The sequence below is a fragment of the Dermacentor variabilis genome, chromosome 6, assembly GCF_050947875.1.
Source record: "Dermacentor variabilis isolate Ectoservices chromosome 6, ASM5094787v1, whole genome shotgun sequence".
Lineage (NCBI taxonomy): Eukaryota > Metazoa > Arthropoda > Arachnida > Ixodida > Ixodidae > Dermacentor > Dermacentor variabilis.
The window spans coordinates 104,956,939-104,975,254 of record NC_134573.1 but is presented as its reverse complement, the minus strand read 5'-3'; the positions used below and the strand labels follow the sequence as shown (position 1 = coordinate 104,975,254).

General features: G+C 44.9%; 1 protein-coding gene across 2 annotated transcripts; it reads right to left on the bottom strand.

The window, feature by feature from the left end:
• Nucleotides 1-650: 650 nt before the first annotated feature.
• LOC142584995 (uncharacterized) lies at nt 651-18,143 on the bottom strand. 2 transcript variants are annotated; one of them, XM_075695409.1, is made up of 5 exons: nt 17,885-18,143; nt 14,161-14,274; nt 12,672-12,761; nt 10,469-10,845; nt 651-946 (listed from the first exon to the last, which is right to left on the bottom strand). In XM_075695409.1, the coding sequence occupies exons 1-5, from the start codon at nt 18,072-18,074 to the stop codon at nt 725-727; spliced, it is 993 nt and encodes a 330-aa protein (XP_075551524.1). In that variant the 5' UTR covers nt 18,075-18,143; the 3' UTR covers nt 651-724. The 2 variants fall into 2 exon arrangements, with proteins under 2 accessions (XP_075551524.1, XP_075551525.1); XM_075695410.1 differs by having other exon boundaries at nt 17,903-18,143.
• Nucleotides 18,144-18,316: the final 173 nt, after the last annotated feature.

Here is an 18,316-nt window from a genome sequence, read left to right as displayed (position 1 = left end):
TGCGAAACCTGGCATCCTTGTACCCTTGCTCACAAGCATACTGTGCAGTACAAGCATACCTTCAGCACTACACTGGAGGTCAAGGCTCATGTCAGTAATGAGAGCAGGTTGCATGCTCCAGAGATTGGCATAGGGCTCACCCCGTTGTAGATTACTAGACCTTCCATGAAGCTTTCATTCAGTAAGCATTGGACAACAGGTCACAATCAGTAGCAGACACCAGAGGATTGCTTTTTCTGGTGCTTCATTCTGCTTGGCTGACACAGCCCATAGCTTTCATTTTAGTAGGGCGTTAGAAGCTACAGACACGGTATGTCCCACCACATCCACAAACAGTTACAACAGGATCTTTGATGTCGGGTGAGGTTGGCCGTTGCGAGGACTAGAGCATGTTACTATGTAAAACATACCAAATGTGTGGAGGTCAGCATAATACTACATTGCAGCAATTTTCCATTACACTGCCAAAGAGCCAGATATGTGAATGAAAATGGCTTGTCTGCATTACATTACTAAACTGATAGTCTATTTCACATTTATGCATTTGCAAGATTCCTGAATGGGTGGTGGAAATGAAATAAAGCATGACATGCATACTATAATGTATCCATCAGTGTGACATGAAAAAGGGTGATGAGCAAGCCAATCTAAAACAAAGACAGTATACTTCAAGACAGTCATTTTTTTAGAAATGTATGTTGTACCCCCGAAACCCCTAATCTTCTCAGAAGCCTGGCACAATATGTCCCTTTTTCTTTAGCCGCTTCATCTTGGTCTGAAGCTTGGCCTGCTTGCGTGCCTTGATGTTGTCCCGACGTTTCTGCTGGCGTTCTTCCTGACGTTGCTTGACGTGCTCGGTGCGAGACTCCCACTTCTTGCGGCTCTGCTGCCGGCGCTTTTCGTGCCGTTTCAGCGATGCCTTCAGCAGCTCAGGGTCATCCCTCACCTGCAAATGCAGAGAGGGCTTTTTAAAGTTCCTGATATAGGTGGAGCAGTGCCGTGCACACCGACATACTGGATAGCTAAATTGTACTGTTTAATCGCACAATGTCCATCCACAGCATACAGTATTTGCAAGAATGCAACCCAAGATAAAACAGCACTTTCAACTATGTAATGCCGACATTCTTTTCTAAAAATGATATGTACAGTTTTTAGCCAAGAAGTCACAAAACCTACAAGCATTCACTTTATGCTAGCATTGGTTGAGCTATTACATAGCCGTGCCTATGTACTAGCTCAAGCTGGTGTCTACAGGCTAAATGTCTATGCGTCATTTTGCCTCGGTCAAAGCCTCATCAGTTTTGTCCGAAGCACCCGACAAACATCGCCTGTCATATTTATTGCCCAGGTATTGCTCTCTCACAGTCTGCCTCTACAAGTCTGATTCCTTTTTACATTTGTTGAACATTGTTCAATGAATCGATTTTTAAGGTAAATAATGTTTAATTCAACTGAAAGGCACCTATGCATGTTTAAAGACTTTACTCATTAAAATGAGTTTTGCATGATGTTTCACTGGGACTGTATATACAGAAGTCAAGTGTTCTAGGCTATTTAGGTATCTACATTATTAGACCCTAAAGTAATTTCTAAAGGTTGTAATAAAATGTTCAGAGTACCCCGCAGATATTTAATACACTAACGCATCATGAACTGAGACAAAGCAGAGGCCAAACCGAGTCAGGAAAGACAGCAAGATGATGCTTTCAAGCATGGGAAAAGAAAGGTACTATCTTTGCCAGCTCTGTACTGTGAAAGTAAGCTATGTACAATCCTACAGCATGCATGCAAAATATTTTTCCACAAACCACTGTGAAATGTGAAAAAGAGTATGTGCTTAAAATTGGCAACAGAAGGTGAAGGCCAGAAAAACTAGGCCGCAGCTGTGGCCTCGTTGCAGGGCGCCTCCCTCAGCTGCTGGAGATTGCAGTTTCAATTCCCACCACCGCCGGGCACCCACTGGTTTTGAAATGGGCACAGGTGAACCACGGCGTAGCATTCAGTTTTCTTCAGGGGTGATACACCTGAGAAGGGAGCCTGTGCACTAAATTTCCATCGAAACCCTCATGAGCATCAAAAAGAAAAAGAAAACAAAGTGATGTTTGGGCCGCTCCCATGGCAGCCATTTCCCATGCGGTGCCCCAAATGCACCTATTGAGGTGGGCATGCCTTCGAGTTGGAGACAAGCATGCCTTTCTAAGGGCTGAGGTCCCATAATGGCCGAGCATCAGGCCGGGAGCATGTTGTAGAACCTATTTTACCGGTAGGTACCCGGTGGCAGCACTTGCCACCCACAGCCGCGGCGGATGCTCTTCAACAGGACTGTCTGTGCTGTGGTTGGACAACCAGGTGCCCAGAGACAACTCGTAAATCTCTAGCGGGCACTCTATTCGAGATTTGAACCCCCACAAATGTAGAGTACCAGGCCTCTACCCATTGGAGAAAGCTGGCGGGTTTCCGGCAGCACCAGGATTTTAACTCGGTATTGCCCGCATATGAGGCAGATGCTCTACCGCTAGAGGCCACCGCTGTGGTGACCTCTAGCGGTTGGAAGAAAAACTTTTCACCACAGACAGCCTTGTTTAAGAACATCCGCCTCAGCTGTGGGAGACAAATGCTGCCACTGGGTACCGGCCGGTAAAATAGGTACTAGAGCGCTCTCAGCCTGGTGCTCGGCCATTATGGGGCCCCACTGCTTGGAAAGGGGTGTTCGTCTTCAACCCAAAGGCTCAATAGGTTCATTTGGGGCACCACATGGGAAATGGCCACCATAAGAGCTGCTCAAACATTTTTTTCTCTCTCTTCTTCTCTTTTGCTCACGAGGGTTTTGAAGGCAACGCCAGGCCAGGGCATACTTGTGCCCATTCGAGAACCAGTGGGTGCCCATCCGTGGAGGAAATCAAACCCACAACCTTCTGCAGTTGAGGCAGGCACGCTACAACTAGGCCACGGCTGCTTATGTAGAAGCATGTATCACTATGCCCTATTAATATGTACATTCTTAAACAAAGAAACTAGCATTCATCTTACTTTTTTACTTATTATTATGGCTCTGGCATTGAAACCATACACTTGGTCTCAAAACAACTGCTAACTGTTCGCTCTTAAACTTTTTAGGCTGTGAATAACATTTTCAACTAATGTCATTGAATTTTCCAACATAGTAGCTTTTAAAGAATGCAGAAACTGTCCTTTATTGGAAGATACTAAAAAAAGCCACTTATAATACAAACCCAGACATGCTATTATGAAGGGCAATTCTGGGACTGCAAGAATGTGTTCAAAATGGCCTTTGTTGCAAATGGTAACTGGAACTGAGTGGTGCAGCCTCTGCTGTTGCAGTTGGGCTGTGCCACATTGAAGTTCACTGTACATGGCTGTTGCACGTGAACATGGCGCAGCATGCACAGTGAGCCTTTACTTTCAGCAGCCTTCATCAGCCCGACTCTATGCACTTCATTCGTTGTTAGTTTTGCTGCCCTCGGCCAGCCATGAAAAAAAGACAACTGCAGACATGTTAGAAAATTGCACTAGTTTTGTGCTCACTGACAGTGATGACAGCCTTCTCTCACTCCACAATGTTTTCAATTTGAAACTACCACTGACTATATGCATAAAAAAGAAGACTTCAAACGCTTTGGAGCCCAAATATAGCATGAGAAGCAAACTTGATGAGCCAAAATCCAGAAAAGAAACTTGCATTAATATGCAGGTTTTTACAGCATAGTTTTACCGTGTGAGAAAAGTCTGCAATATGTTGTTTAAGCTAATAGCCTCCCTTTGACCTCTAAAACAAAAGTTTCTTGAGGCTCAGCCACTAGGTCCACAGACACTGGTCCTAATGAAGTTTTTGGAAGCAAGAGATCAGCTGGGGCAATATTCTCATTCGATCCCCTTAGGGGGTATAAACACTTTGGTGAGATCTGGCACAGTGCCAAGAACACTGTCACCTGTAGATGTCGATGCATTAAGTGCTATCCATGCAAAATCACATGAAAGTGATTGTACAGTCAAACCCACTTTAATAACATGCAAGTGCCACAAAAATTCCATTGTTAAAACTGATAATTGTTATAACCAGGATGTATGAAAAAAGCTAAATACGGGGACGGCAGAACTGTTGTGAGAGAACTATACTGGCGGGAAGGCCACTGCCCCTCCCCACCACCTTACTCCATACAGCTGCTGATTGTGCTGACTCGTTTAACTGTTTAACACTGCTTCCTGCATGCTCCAATCGCATGTAACAAGCCACATCTGCCGGCGTTCTAGAATGGCACTGCTGCAGCAGGTGACATGCAAGCTCCACTGAGGCATCACTTTGTGTCCCCAAATGGGGCCTTCTAAAATATGAAAGAAGGTTGCCACAGCAGCCTCTCAGCTTGGCAATTCCAGAAGAGATGTTGGGGCGAGATCACCATGAGCATCTCGCCACACTGACTTTTACAAGAAAAGCCTATGTCTGTCAGCCTTGCTTGCTTTACACCAAGCTTGGCAACATCCTTTTCCAAGGCATCCAAGTGCTCCATGTAGTACAGTGAAATGTCCCTCGCAAGAATGAAGCCCGGGAGGGACTGAATCATCTGCAGGGCCTCTGATGAGGACAACATTGAGGCAGCTTGCCCTACTGCGTCATCACTGCCGTCGTCACTGTCGCTATCCGATGCAAGCATGTTCACGACAATCGCCATGTCAGTTAAACGTTCTGATATTTCTAATGCATCCTCCACATGTAGAAACTCTGAGCGCTCAAGCACCCTCGTCGGCTGAAGACGAAGTTTCAGGCATCGCTTCAACAGTGGGAGCTTTGCAGGCTGCACATAAGTCACTCCTGCCTTGGGCAAAGCATGCTTTCCCAAAGCAGTTCCGCACCGTAGAAGTGCCTACCTACTTCGGACCACACACCAATGATAAACTGCACAGCCATCAGTAGACTGATCTTCAAATCTGGTTGCTCCCTGCTTGTCCGCATAGCCAAGTCCATCAACAAGACTAACTTGTTCAGGATATGGCGATGATACGTCATATTAAAATTGGCGATCACGCTGGTGTCCATGGGCTGCAAGCCTGCTATCGTATTTGATGGCAGGAAAAAACTTCCACGCTTGAGAGCTTCAGCAGTGAGTGGTGGGCACTACAATTATCCAGGATGAATGCCACCTTCCTCTTAGATTGCTTGATATGTTGATCGAACTCAAAGAGCCACTCATGCAAAAGTTTTCGCATCAGTGCCTTGCGGTTGTGATGGCAGCGTACAGATATCTTGGAAGCACTGCAGAAGCAGCGAGGAGTTTTTGATTTCCCAATGACAAATGCGGGGCACTTGTTACTCCCCTCCATGTTGGCAGACAAAAACACAGTGAGGCACAGCTCGAGGTTTTTCCTGCCCTTACACGTGTCTCCTATGAAGTGCATGTGTCTCAGACATCTGGAAGAATAGTCCTGCTTAGTTGACATTACATACGACGATGTTATCATGGTTGTTGAGGATGCGGGGCAGTACTTCCTCTACCCACTTATACTTCGCTTCCACGTCAAGTGAGGTTCCTTCACTGGTGACGGCTTTGTAAACACTGCCATGCCTCTCTATGAAGCGGTGTACCCAGCTGCAACCTGGCTGGAAGTCCACATTGTTTATGAGTAAGGCAAACTGCTTCGCCTTAGTGGCCAGAAATGGCTCAGTGATGGGCACGTTTGTGGCATACACACCATGAAACCACTTAATAAAGGCCCACTTCCACCTCCTTAGAGACACGCATTTGTGCCCATTGTCTACCAACCAGTTTTCTTTGTCAAATTCTCTGTCGAGTGGATGATTGTCGACACTGTCGGTTGCAATTGTCAGCACTTTTTCACCAAGTCACACACTTTTTTACCGTCTTTGTAGACCTTCACAATACTACACTTCATTTCTGGATCTATAGTAGTCTGCTTTCTTTTCACCGGCAATGTCGTGCACTGCTGATGATCGGCGGGTGCACCAGTCATCTGTTTTGGCGGCAAGTCAAATGCGGCGGAGAAACCATGTGGCCAGGAACGGCTTCAACGCAACTAACAAAGACGAGCATTAGCGACTTAATCCATTGACAGAACTGTGCAGAATGAGGGGCCAGCAAGCGATCTGGGAGCAGCACTGTCAGCACACTTGGCACGGTCCATTCGGGTTTCGTAGGGTGGTGTGCCATAGAACTACGAGCGCAACCTATTGGTGTTCGGAGGGGTGCAAGGGCGACAGAAGGGAGGGACGCAAGCCCGGCGATGCGGAGAAGGCTGGAAAACAGGTTCTATAGACCTCTCCCTGTTTGCAAACAGCATGACATCACTGCCCGTGCCCCTCTCATCAGCCACACCTGCAAAGTGGGCAAAAAACGTCATACAACCTGTTCTCTCTGCACAAAAGCACTGCTGGTAATCAACTACCACAATCATAATTCTGGCATATTGCTATTTTTTGAAGCGACAGCATCTACGAGCTGTGCTTGGAAAGTATAATCATCCCCGCTTTACCAGTACAACAACGTAGCATTGTTGCTGAGTGCACGGTTTCCTTAAGACAGCATGGAGCCATTTCGTAAGAATGTGCCTCTTCTATAGATCAAACAGCCAAAAAAATTTATTACACTTCGAAACCGAACATTTTATCACAGAAGATGCACATTTTGACACTGCCGAAATGATACTTCACTTGAATGACTGGTCTTCGGACAAAAATTTGCATTATTGTGAAGGCATTAATTTGCACCCCATTAACACTGTATTGTTAAACAATCTACAAGATGAACTTACTCTATAACTATATCAGCCATACCAATCACGACGGTGACCGAATTCCGATGAGGGAAAAATGCAAGGACACTTGTTACCATGCTTTAAGAGCACAAGGGAACGGTAAGAAACCCCAGGCGGTCAAAACCCCGGGCAGAGCCTTTATTTACAGTGTCCCCCATAAGCCACTGAGCAACTTCGGGATATAAACCAGGCACGTACGCAGGGGGAAGCCCGGGGGGCCTGCCCCTCCCCACCACGAAATTATGCAGCATACAACCCCCCCCCCTCTTTCCGCCTCACCACCACTCCTCACTCGCATTCCTAAAGCGCCGCCAAATCTATCTTGAGACTTGACAGCTATTCAACGGTCAACACAGTATTATTATTATGGCCAAGGCATGGCAGCGATCACTGATCGGGTCAAGGGAAAGGACACTGAACCAAGGGCATGAAACAGATTGATATCCTCCCAGCTAAAAGATGGCAGAATGTTTTCGCCTTTCTCATTATTTCGATGTTTGTTTCGAAATCTCAAAGCGCTGTCGTTGGAAAGGCCCCACTGATATCTTTTTAATGATCTGCGTTTCACAGCCATCCCAAAAAATTCCAAAACTGCAATGAAACCCTGCAATAACCGTTAAACCCATAAGCAATATGAATGTGACTTCAAAAAGGGAGTACCAGCGAAAACACAAAGGATGTGCACACAAGGAAAAGGCATTAGACACAGATGGACACTGGACTTTCAACACCACTTCATTGGAATTCACATTACCGCACATAATCTCCGACGCATGCGCATCTTCAACTCCTCATCATTACGCAATGAATGTCACCCATTACCTTGTCTGGTTTCCTTCCCCTAATTGTACAGCACTTTTCGTGCAAAATTGGCAATGGGAAACAAGGGTTGCAAGAAGTTGAAAAATTAAGCGATCTACTAAGGGAGAGAGTCAAGGCTACAGCCAAACAGCAAGGAAAAGTGAAAATTAACAAATTTAACCGTTGTTTGTGAAAATATTTATGGATGAAAATTTCTTTATTTAATAAAAAGAAAGCGGAGAAAATGCCGCTGGAAGTGGAGTATGGTTCTGTGTGTTTTGAATGATGTTTCTATAGTTATCAGTCGAGCCTTCCGACATAGGCACTTCTCTGCTGTGCTTATATGGGTGTCTTTCTAAACTTCCACGGTGGGCACACTACGTCTAGAACAGCAACATCCTGCACTCTACGTGGTTGCACAGGACTGGCAGTCACACATCATTATGCAACTTCCCAAATAACAATACGAGTTGCTTTTGGCACTTGACTTGGTAGAGCAGTAAACGAGGAATTGAAAAGAACTCATTGTTCCGCAAATATACAATTCTCTATAATTCTTCCAGAGCTAATTAGAAAAAGCACCACTACAAAACTTTATTTTATGCTTTTGCTTGTTTATTTGTTCTTAGCTGTGTCCTTCCTGCGTTTCTCTCCTGCGTGAGCCAATTTGATACGATTGCTAGTTTGCCAAGTAAAAGAGAGGTGTGGTGATATCACAGGCGTACTTGTGAGATATACCTTATTTAATTTCTCTTCTGTGGGTTCATGTGCCTTTATACCGAACAGTGGTAACTATTAACATTCATACAAGTAAAACTACATGCGTCCCTAATTTGCATAGAAAAGTTACATTGGGGGTTTCCCCCCCCCAAAAAAAAAAAAGAATCCTGGGTATGTGCCTGTGTCAAACACTATAATTTAATTTTAATTATCAGTCATGGTCATGGAAATGTACAAAGCAAGAGCGTACATAAGTACATAGTCCATTGCAATCTAACTTTGCTGTGTCTGCTGCTTCCCTTTGCTGCTTTCAACTTTTACCTATTTACAGGGTCCTGAAAAAAGGTTTTGCGCTCACCATTGCCCTGTTGTTGCTCAAATTTTGCAGAACCATCGCATTTTGGAGCCGACTCCATTTAGTATAACACCTGGCACAGTTAAATGCCTGGTCTTTAAGAAGAAAGTGCAAATCTGCCTGCGCTTATGGGGATGCGAGCTGCTGCTGCAGTGGTGCAAGCATAAACTTATTTTGCAGCCTGCAGTCAGCTGCAGAAAGTAGCATTTCAAGGAGGGCAGTCGCCTGTTCCAGGAGTGGGCAACACGTGGCAGCGGCGTGGAGCAGGCAACATGCATCGCCGGCGTGGTGTGACGTACCCCAGGAGAGGTCTATTGGACGAGCGTGCAGCGGGCAAGGGTGTAGCAGCTCAAGTTTCTCTTTTTCTTTTCAAGGATTTTGCATGCCATTACCTTTCAGCACGGACACCCAGCAGCCAGACTCCATCACTATAACCGATAATGTGGTATAAGAGCATTATCATAAGGAAAGTAAGCGGGTTATTTCACCATAGAAAACATACAAAGTTGATGATGCAGCAGCTTGTCATTGTTACAACCAATATACAGTCGAGCCTCAATATATTGAACACGGATATGTCAAATTATTGTGTATAACAAACACTTTCTATATCACCTGGAAAATCGCATGCATTTTTTTTTTTTTTCGAGTGGGGTCGGACGTAAAATGAATATATCGAACTCCGCCACCCCAGACCACGTGCACTCTCTTGGCAGGCAGCGAGCTTTCCCGCAACACTATCGAAGATAGCGATGGCGTGATGGGTGTTCCCGGCTGCTGCACATTATAGCTGCACACATCGATCGCGTTGAGGGCGCCATTTGAACGTAGCAGCATACGCATGCGGTGGCTTGGCTACTTCGACAACGTCAATGACTCATTGCATTTGGTGCACTGACTCCTCCTCGCTGCCACACTCCACGCCTCGCTAGGTCTGGCAGTTCGCATCCCCAAAGACACGCGACAGCACGAGCTCACTGGGCTCTCTCACAGACGCCTTGGCAGACGCCACTTAATACGTTGTTATTGACAGTGTTTCAAAATGCTTCGATTGGCGAACGTGAAGATCGCAGAAAAAGTAGCGGCCAAACGAAGATGCTGCCGAGGTTGATCCCACAAGCGCTGATGTTGCCCCGCTCCCAACTTCATCTGGGCTGTAGCTGGCACCAGCCCATCACTTGTGGATGGTTTACTATGTGAGGACTCCTTGTTTAGGCAAGCGGCTGCCAATAACATAAAAACTACACTGCTGCATTACTTTCAGCCAAATAAATAAATACTTTGTGTGAAGCTTCAAGTGAGTATTTACTGCGCCACTATAGGGGCGCGATCGGGGATCGTTGTTCAGAGCACACATTCGGTTGCGCCGCGCAAGATTGCCCCAGGCCATGCCGAATTCGCACGGCTGACGAAGTTGGTGCGACCTAGACTAATGGCCCGCGGCGCAGTCGATCCCGCGTACTCGGCTGATGTAGTCGGCGCGGCCTAGGCCAATGTGCATGGCGCAACTGAACACGCGTAGATGAATAACGATCCCCAATCGCGCCCTTGGTTCATTGATCGATATCCAGAAGTTTTTGACGTGTCTTTTACATGATTTTATATATAGAATTCTGGTTATATCAAACTATTTCGTGATCACCGCGCTGTTCGATATATCGAGGTTCAGCTGTATTGTTAAAACCGGTATCACTACAAGTAGGTTCGATTGTATTTCTGAAAGTGACTTGACTAACAAAACTGCACATGGAAACAACTTCCACATCACTGATAATAAAAAACAAACATTTAGCCACCCACCTTGATCCCCTCAGCCCTGTCCAGAGCACGGTGCCACTTCTGCTTCTCCTGAGCCTTTTTTGCACGCTCCGGGTCAAGTTCCTCAAGGTTCTTCATCTTTTCTGCCTTCATCTCCAGTTGATGGACGAGCTTCTTCTTCTCAACTTTGGGACGCGCATCTGTCCCTGCTGCTGAGCCAGCGAGATCAAACTTGCTGTACACCATGTGACTGTCGCGGTTGAAGACCGGCGCTGCCTGGGGCGCCTTTCCTGCTTTCTTGCTGCTTGCAGCGGGTAAGGCGTCTTGAGTTGGTTTGTGTCGCTTGTTCTGGGTCGGCTTGGCAGTTGCTTTAGCAGCTTGTTTGGTGGCTTTGCGCTCCCCTCCTTCTGGTCTTTTGCCTGTGACAATGAACAACAAAGTTAAAGGGACCCTGAAACGCTTTTGACGATTTTCTACAAACGTACTGAGTCGTTAGAGTAGGTCCTTCTGATCATTAATTGACACATCTAAGTGCTCTGCGTAAAGCGTGTAATTTATTATAATGTTTTTATAATGCACATCGCTGCCGATCGCAGCGTACTGCTCGGCGGAATTTTAAGCCGCCCCTACCCATATGACCAAAATCACCCATATGACGTCAGTGGGGCGAGCTATCCGATTGGCTGACCAGGGCGCGTGATTGATAATTTTTCCAGCTTTATGGTAAACAAATCATCTTCGTAATAGTTGGAATGTTAGTTAATTTGTTTTTATGATAATAAAGTAGCATAAAGAGAATGCACAAGAACAATTTTTCAGTACATTAAGCACTTCCGGCACACAGCAAGTGTCGTCTGCTTGTGTTACAACGTACTCCATTTTGACGAGAGCTCCGCGGTCACAGTTGGTCTCAGTCTTTTCGCGAGCACTATGATTCGACTTTGTTGCCTTGTGGACTGCAAACGCAGCGACTGGCAATATGTCAAGCTGCGACATCGTGTCCCTCTGCAAGACAGCGTACGAGCGAACTGGCTGCTGCGCATCAGACTACCGCTATCCGATCGGCGCCAGGATTTGCGCGTTTGTGGCTGTCACTTTACACCGGAAGATTACTAACGCAACAGCGTTTCGTGAGTCCCGTATTAGGGCAAACGTAAGTGCAAGGGGACAGGGTCTGGCCGCTTGACTGTGCCGTAACGGGATGAGCCGAGATGAGCAAACGGAAGTGGACGATGTGACGTCGCATCGTGACGCAGGACCAGTGAAGGCGGAGCGTAGCCCCGCTCGCTCGGCGAACGAGTTGAGGAGGAAAAGCGTGGATGGGGAGGAGGGTAACTTCTAATCGCTTGTAGCTCCATTAATACGTAACGCTTCACTCAAATTGTGGTGCGAATGTTCTACTTAAGCTGTACCCTACGCGTCTACAAAATTTGTCCGAACCGTTTCAGGGGCCCTTTAATAGTTCAAGTGCTTATACAAATAGACACAAGTGTGCTTCATGAAAGCGTGGGTGGCTGCTTTCACCAAAGTGAAAAGTGTGAGCTTTAGGAAAGTTTGCTGGTGGGCTAGTTGGTACATGATACGTAAGAACCAAACAGCGCAAGAAATGGGACAAAGCACAAGCATGTCCAGTGACATAGGCACAGCCTGTCGTGAAAAAATAAAGGCAATTTGGACATCACCAACAATCACCAATGGGGCTTCAGCTTTTTCAATAGTCTGTACAGTTCTCAATGAATGAAATCTAGTGTAACAGCATGTGGCTAGCACTACACTTTGTGCTCTTCTTTGAAATGCTGGGAATATTTTTGTTAGAAAGCACTTTACGCAAGTGTGAATGTTGCTGTGATAATTACATTTTTCATTATGTGCATCCTGAAGCATAATGTATTCCCTGAAACTCAAGCAATAATCTGAGCGTCAGATGTTTACTGCAGTTTGAGATGCTAAGTGTCCAAAGTTAAAATTATATTCCACTTAATTTGTTGAGCAGAGTAGAAGCATGACCACACATTTTATTACACTACATTTCTAATTTACACGAGTAGAGTTTCAATTCAATTTCAACCGATTCAACGTTCAAGCTTCAATTGATTCAATGTTTATCCTTTTTAAGGCATGGAGGACATGAGATACTGCCTGCTCTGTGCCTTTCTGACTCCACATCCAACCCTAATGCTATTTCTAGGACTGCCTCTCTTCCAACCTAAACATCACACAATGGCAACAAGAATGATTTCCTCACCTCTTAGAGTCTCAATCTTGCGGCTGAGCCGCTGTCGAAGCTCATCCAGAGAACTGGCCCGATCCAGTGCAGCTGAGTGCAGGCTCGCTTCTGCAAGAGTGTTGAGTATACACACACTGATCAGGGCACACAGCTCAACTAAAGGCACTTAGTGTCACCCATAAAGGAAGAGATATTTACGAGGTGAAACTTCACTCTAGCAGTAGTGTGAACAGACACCAAGGAAACATCTTGGGATGGCAATCATGGAGAGCTCCACAAGTGGGGCAGGGGCATCTCAGTAAATGCTGCCATGAAAACTGGGCCACACGAAGGTCTGCCATCTTGTATCTCTCATTATGAGAGAAAGCCTTTCCTTTTGCATGAAGATGCCCAGACTCAAAACAACAAATGCAATTTTCAGCAGCTTATTATTCATGTTAATTACTACTTTATGTTGCCACCACTTCACTCCGGCAAAGGCCAGTCCCGACTCACTGTCAGAAGAATGGCATGATGAAGAGTGGCAGCAGCAGCAGCAGCGAACGAATGCTTGTTGTCGCCTCTAGCTTTAATGCGTCTTCAAAACTTGAGACTATGTGAATTTCTACACAAGGGACGCGAGAACAGAGTAATGTGATGCAAGAACATGACTAAATGTGATTCTATGTCTTAGTCAGTTTCATCACAACTCTCACAGGGCACAGAAGTTGTGTTTGGAACATCCACTTTTTGTTTACTTTATTGGCGCTGAAATAGCCAACTTCAAGCAATGTAGTGAGACCAACTTTCTTTAGACATAAAGCAATTTTTATGCGTGTTCTGCATATAAGCATATTATTCTGGGTGTATTTTGAGCATTTATTTAATGTACTGATCTAACCAAGAACTTAGAAAATATTGACACTCCAGAAATGCTTTCTTTTTTTTTTCAGAAATATTTCGGAGAGTAAGGGGTTAAATATAAGCACCCTCAAAGCAAATAAGTGTAGCTGCAACACAGAACATTAGTTCCTTTGCCTCATTGACAAACTCAGGCACTACAACAATATATTTTATGGTTCCACACCTACTCACCTCCAAAAGTGGACAAAATGCTTGTCTTTGTTATACCACAGCACCCATCATGCACAACTAAATGAATGATAATTAACTGGTAACCTAAAGAACCCAGGTGAACATTCACTAATTCACAAGCAGGTAGCTTCATGATCAGGCGACTGAGAATGAAGAACATGCGGCACGATTCTTAGTCAAACAAGGCTGGTGACCGTCATGTGCCGTGCCTCGTGGAAATGCATGCAGCAGTACTACAATACTTGCTTTCCTGTTTTTGCTCTTGCCACATCAACTGATTATTCGCAGTTAAACCATTAACCAAAAAATTAGAATTGATTCACACAAGGCACTACTGGTAGTAAAATCAACTCCAGTGCTTATCAAATGGGTGCCACAGTGCTACAATTGGCCTGCCTAGCTCTCTAATATCACTGAGTAATTGGTCACTCACTGGCCTTCCGGGGTTTCTTGCTTTTCGGTTCACCGGCCTGCAGTAGCTGGCTGACAGTCTGGAAAAGGCCCGGGTCTAGCCGTGCCATTTTGTGTGCCTTCTTGATTCCCGAGCCTTGGAAGGAACACAGTCAATTCTTGCATTAATTCAGGCTCCAGAAGATCAGAAGACTTGGTTTCAATTATTCAAAGACTGGTTAATCGAAATTTGAATGAGATATGATCGATGCAAAATCTGTGACTCATTACATAAACAGATACACATCCATGATCAAAGGTATGCAGACCAGGAGTTCTACGAAAAACAAAACCAAATTTTGTTACCAAGACACTTAGCTCACTATGGCGCTTTACATATGAAGCTTCCACAGTGAGTCACATTAGCCCCATCTGCTTTCCCCCTTATACCCATTTCCCCGAGTAGGCCTCCAGCTATCATAGTATTTTCTATCTCCCTTTCCTAAGAGTAGCTTTTGGGTGAGTTGGTACATGGTACTTTGTAAGGATGTGCGAGCAAATGGAAAGGATAACTAGAAAAATTTGTGAGACAAGACACAGAGAAAGGAACATGAAGGGTGCTGGTACCCTTCCTGTTCCTTTCTGTGTCTTGCCTCAGAAATTTTTCTAGTTATATTTTTCATTTGCTGGCACACCCTTACCAAAAATCCTTTTGCTCAATACCTTGACATGTAACTGAAACAGTTCAAGCTTAGCATTGCAAATACTGCAGGACATTTGTCAGTGTTAAGATGTTAGCACAAGTTGTCAAGAAATAGTAAAGAGGACAGTTAGTTCCCTCTGTTTGCCTCGTTTCAATTCTGTTGGTTTGATGCAGCTGTATCTAACAAAACATCGATCCCTTTAGTTCCTCTCATTCATCTAGCTCACAGATCATAATTTACGTAGCATGGGGATGTAGCTCTAAGCATTTGGATGCTATCAATGGCACTGAGATGTTCTCTCTTGTGTGCAAAACATTGTTAATTGCACTTGGAACACACAGTCCATGGTCAATGTATGCTACAGTTCAGCTGCAGCTGTTCACAGCAGCTTTTCTGTCTTTGTGACATTAGAAGCATGTCATTATTTGGAAGCAGCTCATTAATCTCACACAATTCGAAGTGTTATGGTTATCACATGGAAGTCCAGTGTGGCTACACAAGTAATAATGTGAAATGAAGCTTGATAAAGTTGTCACAAGTACTTGCTGATGATGACCACGCCCCATCTGTCCACTCATTTTCTGCAATCACTGTTTTGTTTCAATGGCTGTATATTAAAGGGACGCTAAAGAGAAAAAATTATTTCACCTGTGTTAGTAAACTATCTTTCTACAATACCAAAAGCGGCACTGTTACCACAAAAAGAGGCTTGGTAGGCGAGAAAAGGCGCAAGAAGGTGGATGGATGGATGGATGTTATGAGCGTCCCCTTTGGAACGGGGCGGTGGGTTGCACCACCAAGCTCTTGCTACTATGCTGCCTAATATCCTACCTAGGTTAACCAATGAAAAAAAAAAAAAGCCCTATGAACTACCACGGGGCGGTGGGTTGCACCACCAAGCTCTTGCTACTATGCTGCCTAATATCCTACCTAGGTTAACCAATGAAAAAAAAAAAAAAGCCCTATGAACTACCACGTCCCAATTTTCTGATCCCCTATTGCGAACTGTGGTTTTGTACGTCTCCGTCTTTTGTCGTTTCCCTACTGTTCTTCCACCAATCCTCCAATCGCCTCTTACTAATGTCCATTGCAGACCTGTTTGCTTTACCATTGCTCCCGCTGAACCCAAGGGCTTCAAGGAGGCCAGTGGTGCCTAAATCGACCGCTGGGTAGACGTCTTCACATTCTAATAAAATATGCTCCGTCATTTCCCTAGCTTTATCGCAGCAAGCACATGCTTCTTCTTCCTTCTTATATCTCGATTTATAGGTGCGTGTTCTAAGGCATCCCGATCTCGCTTCGAAAAGTAATGAGCTTCCCTTTGAGTTATCATAAATGGTTTCTTTCCTGATTTCGTTTTTTCCTCTTAAGCAGTTACTCATGGCAGGTTTCTTATCCATTGCCGCCACCCATGAGATTAATTCAGCCTCTCTGACTTTCCGCTTGACCTTCTTTGTTGCTGTGTTGCCCACCCCACAGGCCGCATACTTGCTGGTAAGCTTCCTAGTTCTTTTCCTCCACTGTGAATCAATGTTTTGCCTGTACAGATACCTGAACGCTCTCCCAGCTCATTTACTTTCTTCCATATTCCTCCGCCGTTCTTCATACTCAATTTTACTGCGAGCTTCCCTCACTTCAAAACTAGTCCAGCCCATATCCCCCTGCACAGCTTCATTTGTAGTCTTTCCGTGAGCGCCCAATGCGAGGCGACCCACTGACCTTTGGTTCCCGTCGAGTCCTGATTGTACCCCTGATTTAAAGCAAACAACCGCATTTCCAAAAGTAAGTCCTGGAACCATTACCCCTTTCCACATACCTCGGAGGACTTCGTACCTATTGTATCACCATAGCGCTCTGTGCTTCCTTATGGCTGCATGTCTCTTCCCCTTGACTGTTATGGTTTTTTTCCTGTGTTTCCATATATCCATTGCCTTCGTTTATCCATATACCAAGGTATTTATATTCTGTTAACCGAGGTATTTCTTGACCCTGTATCTCCACTGTCTGTTCACTGTTTTGATTGAATACCATAACACCTGATTTTCTAACACTAAATTTCAAACCTAAATTGTTGCCTTCCTGTCCACAGATATTTGCCAGACGTTGCAAATCACTTTGCTTGTTAGCGAGCAACACAATGTCGCCGCATAAAATAAACCTGGGAGTTGCTGCTCTATTACTGTACCCGCCAGACAGGTGGCGACGCCACCTCGAAGTTCCCGCATGAACTCGCCATGACGTCACAGATTTTTACGGCGTCTGCTGGAGGCTAAGTAATCATTTATAGATTATAGAAAAAAAAATGCACTGGTCTGTAATGTGTTCTAAAGGAACCAAAGATGTAATATGGGAAATTTCGGAAACATTTATTGAGCCTACGCGGCCCAAATACGGAAAAACACGTTGACATCAGTGACGTCACACTGACGTACCGGTGTTGGAGCTTCGGCGCGAAATTGAAAAAATGAAACAATGACTTTAGTTGTTGTTTTTCTAACAACCAATCTATTTTCACGAAATTAACGAAAATAGAGTTTTCAATGACTCTGAGATGCAGCATACACGTGAGTGGCAGACCCGTGAGCAATCGCGGCAGACCTGCGATGAGTGTTCACATGTAATATCAGTCTAAACTGCTTTAGTGTTCCATTAAATAATCTGTTTGATTTCAAGGCTTCGACCACATCATACGGGCAATTGGCGTACGGAGGTGCGATTTCACAAGTGCGCTCCGAAGAACGGTTGGTCTGGTCGCAAGCTTAGGTGACAGCACCGAGTTCTGTTATAGCAAACCGCTCAATGCGAGAAACTGCAGTAGTTTAGCAACCAGATGTCGAATTTCGTAATGGCACTTGCGTCAATTTAGCAACTTTCCATCTCTCCAGCACTTTTATAGCTAATTAAGAACGTGATCCGTAAATAACGTGAGAGCTGCAAGATGACGGCACAGCAAGCACCTCGGCAAGTGAGGAAAACACGAAAATGCTGCGCTTTTCTACGATACCAGCTTACGTTTTCTCCGGGGTGGACCTTTGAAAACATCGCAACACAACAACAACTCACACGCTAGCGAGACACTACCTTGTACCCGGTTAGCCACTTTTGAGTTGATCTCTTCGGTCAATGCCTCCACGGTGTCAGAGTCAAAGTAGTACTTCGGAGGCACCGTGTCAATCAACCGAAGCATGTAATCGTCCTCAGCCATCAGTCGGCTGCGCAATGAATCATCACGCGATCGCTCAGATTCGTTCATGGTAGGTTCAATCACCGCGTCGTGGAGACCACCACCACGCGTAAATTTCAATCAATGGGCTGCGCCATCTTGCAATAGGCTCGCAGATAAGTTTTCGTTTCTAATAATTAAATATAAAATGTTTTATTAAGGCTATAAATATCCAAATTGTAAATATATCATTTATTTTTATTACTCAAAGTTTGTATTACTTTATTTTTTTGTCAGGCTTTTTTGTGTTTAACGTTTATGTTTAGCTGCGG

What these genes read in the sequence shown, in the direction of transcription:
- LOC142584995 (XM_075695409.1), bottom strand. Translation starts at nt 18,074, where the DNA reads ATGAACGAATCTGAGCGATCGCGTGATGATTCATTGCGCAGCCGACTG. An exon ending in CAAGATTGAGACTCTAAGAG is followed by an intron (nt 10,846 to 12,671) that starts GTGAGGAAATCA and finishes TCATTGTCACAG; the next exon opens with GCAAAAGACCAGAAGGAGGG. An exon ending in ACAGGGCTGAGGGGATCAAG is followed by an intron (nt 947 to 10,468) that starts GTGGGTGGCTAA and finishes CTGCATTTGCAG; the next exon opens with GTGAGGGATGACCCTGAGCT.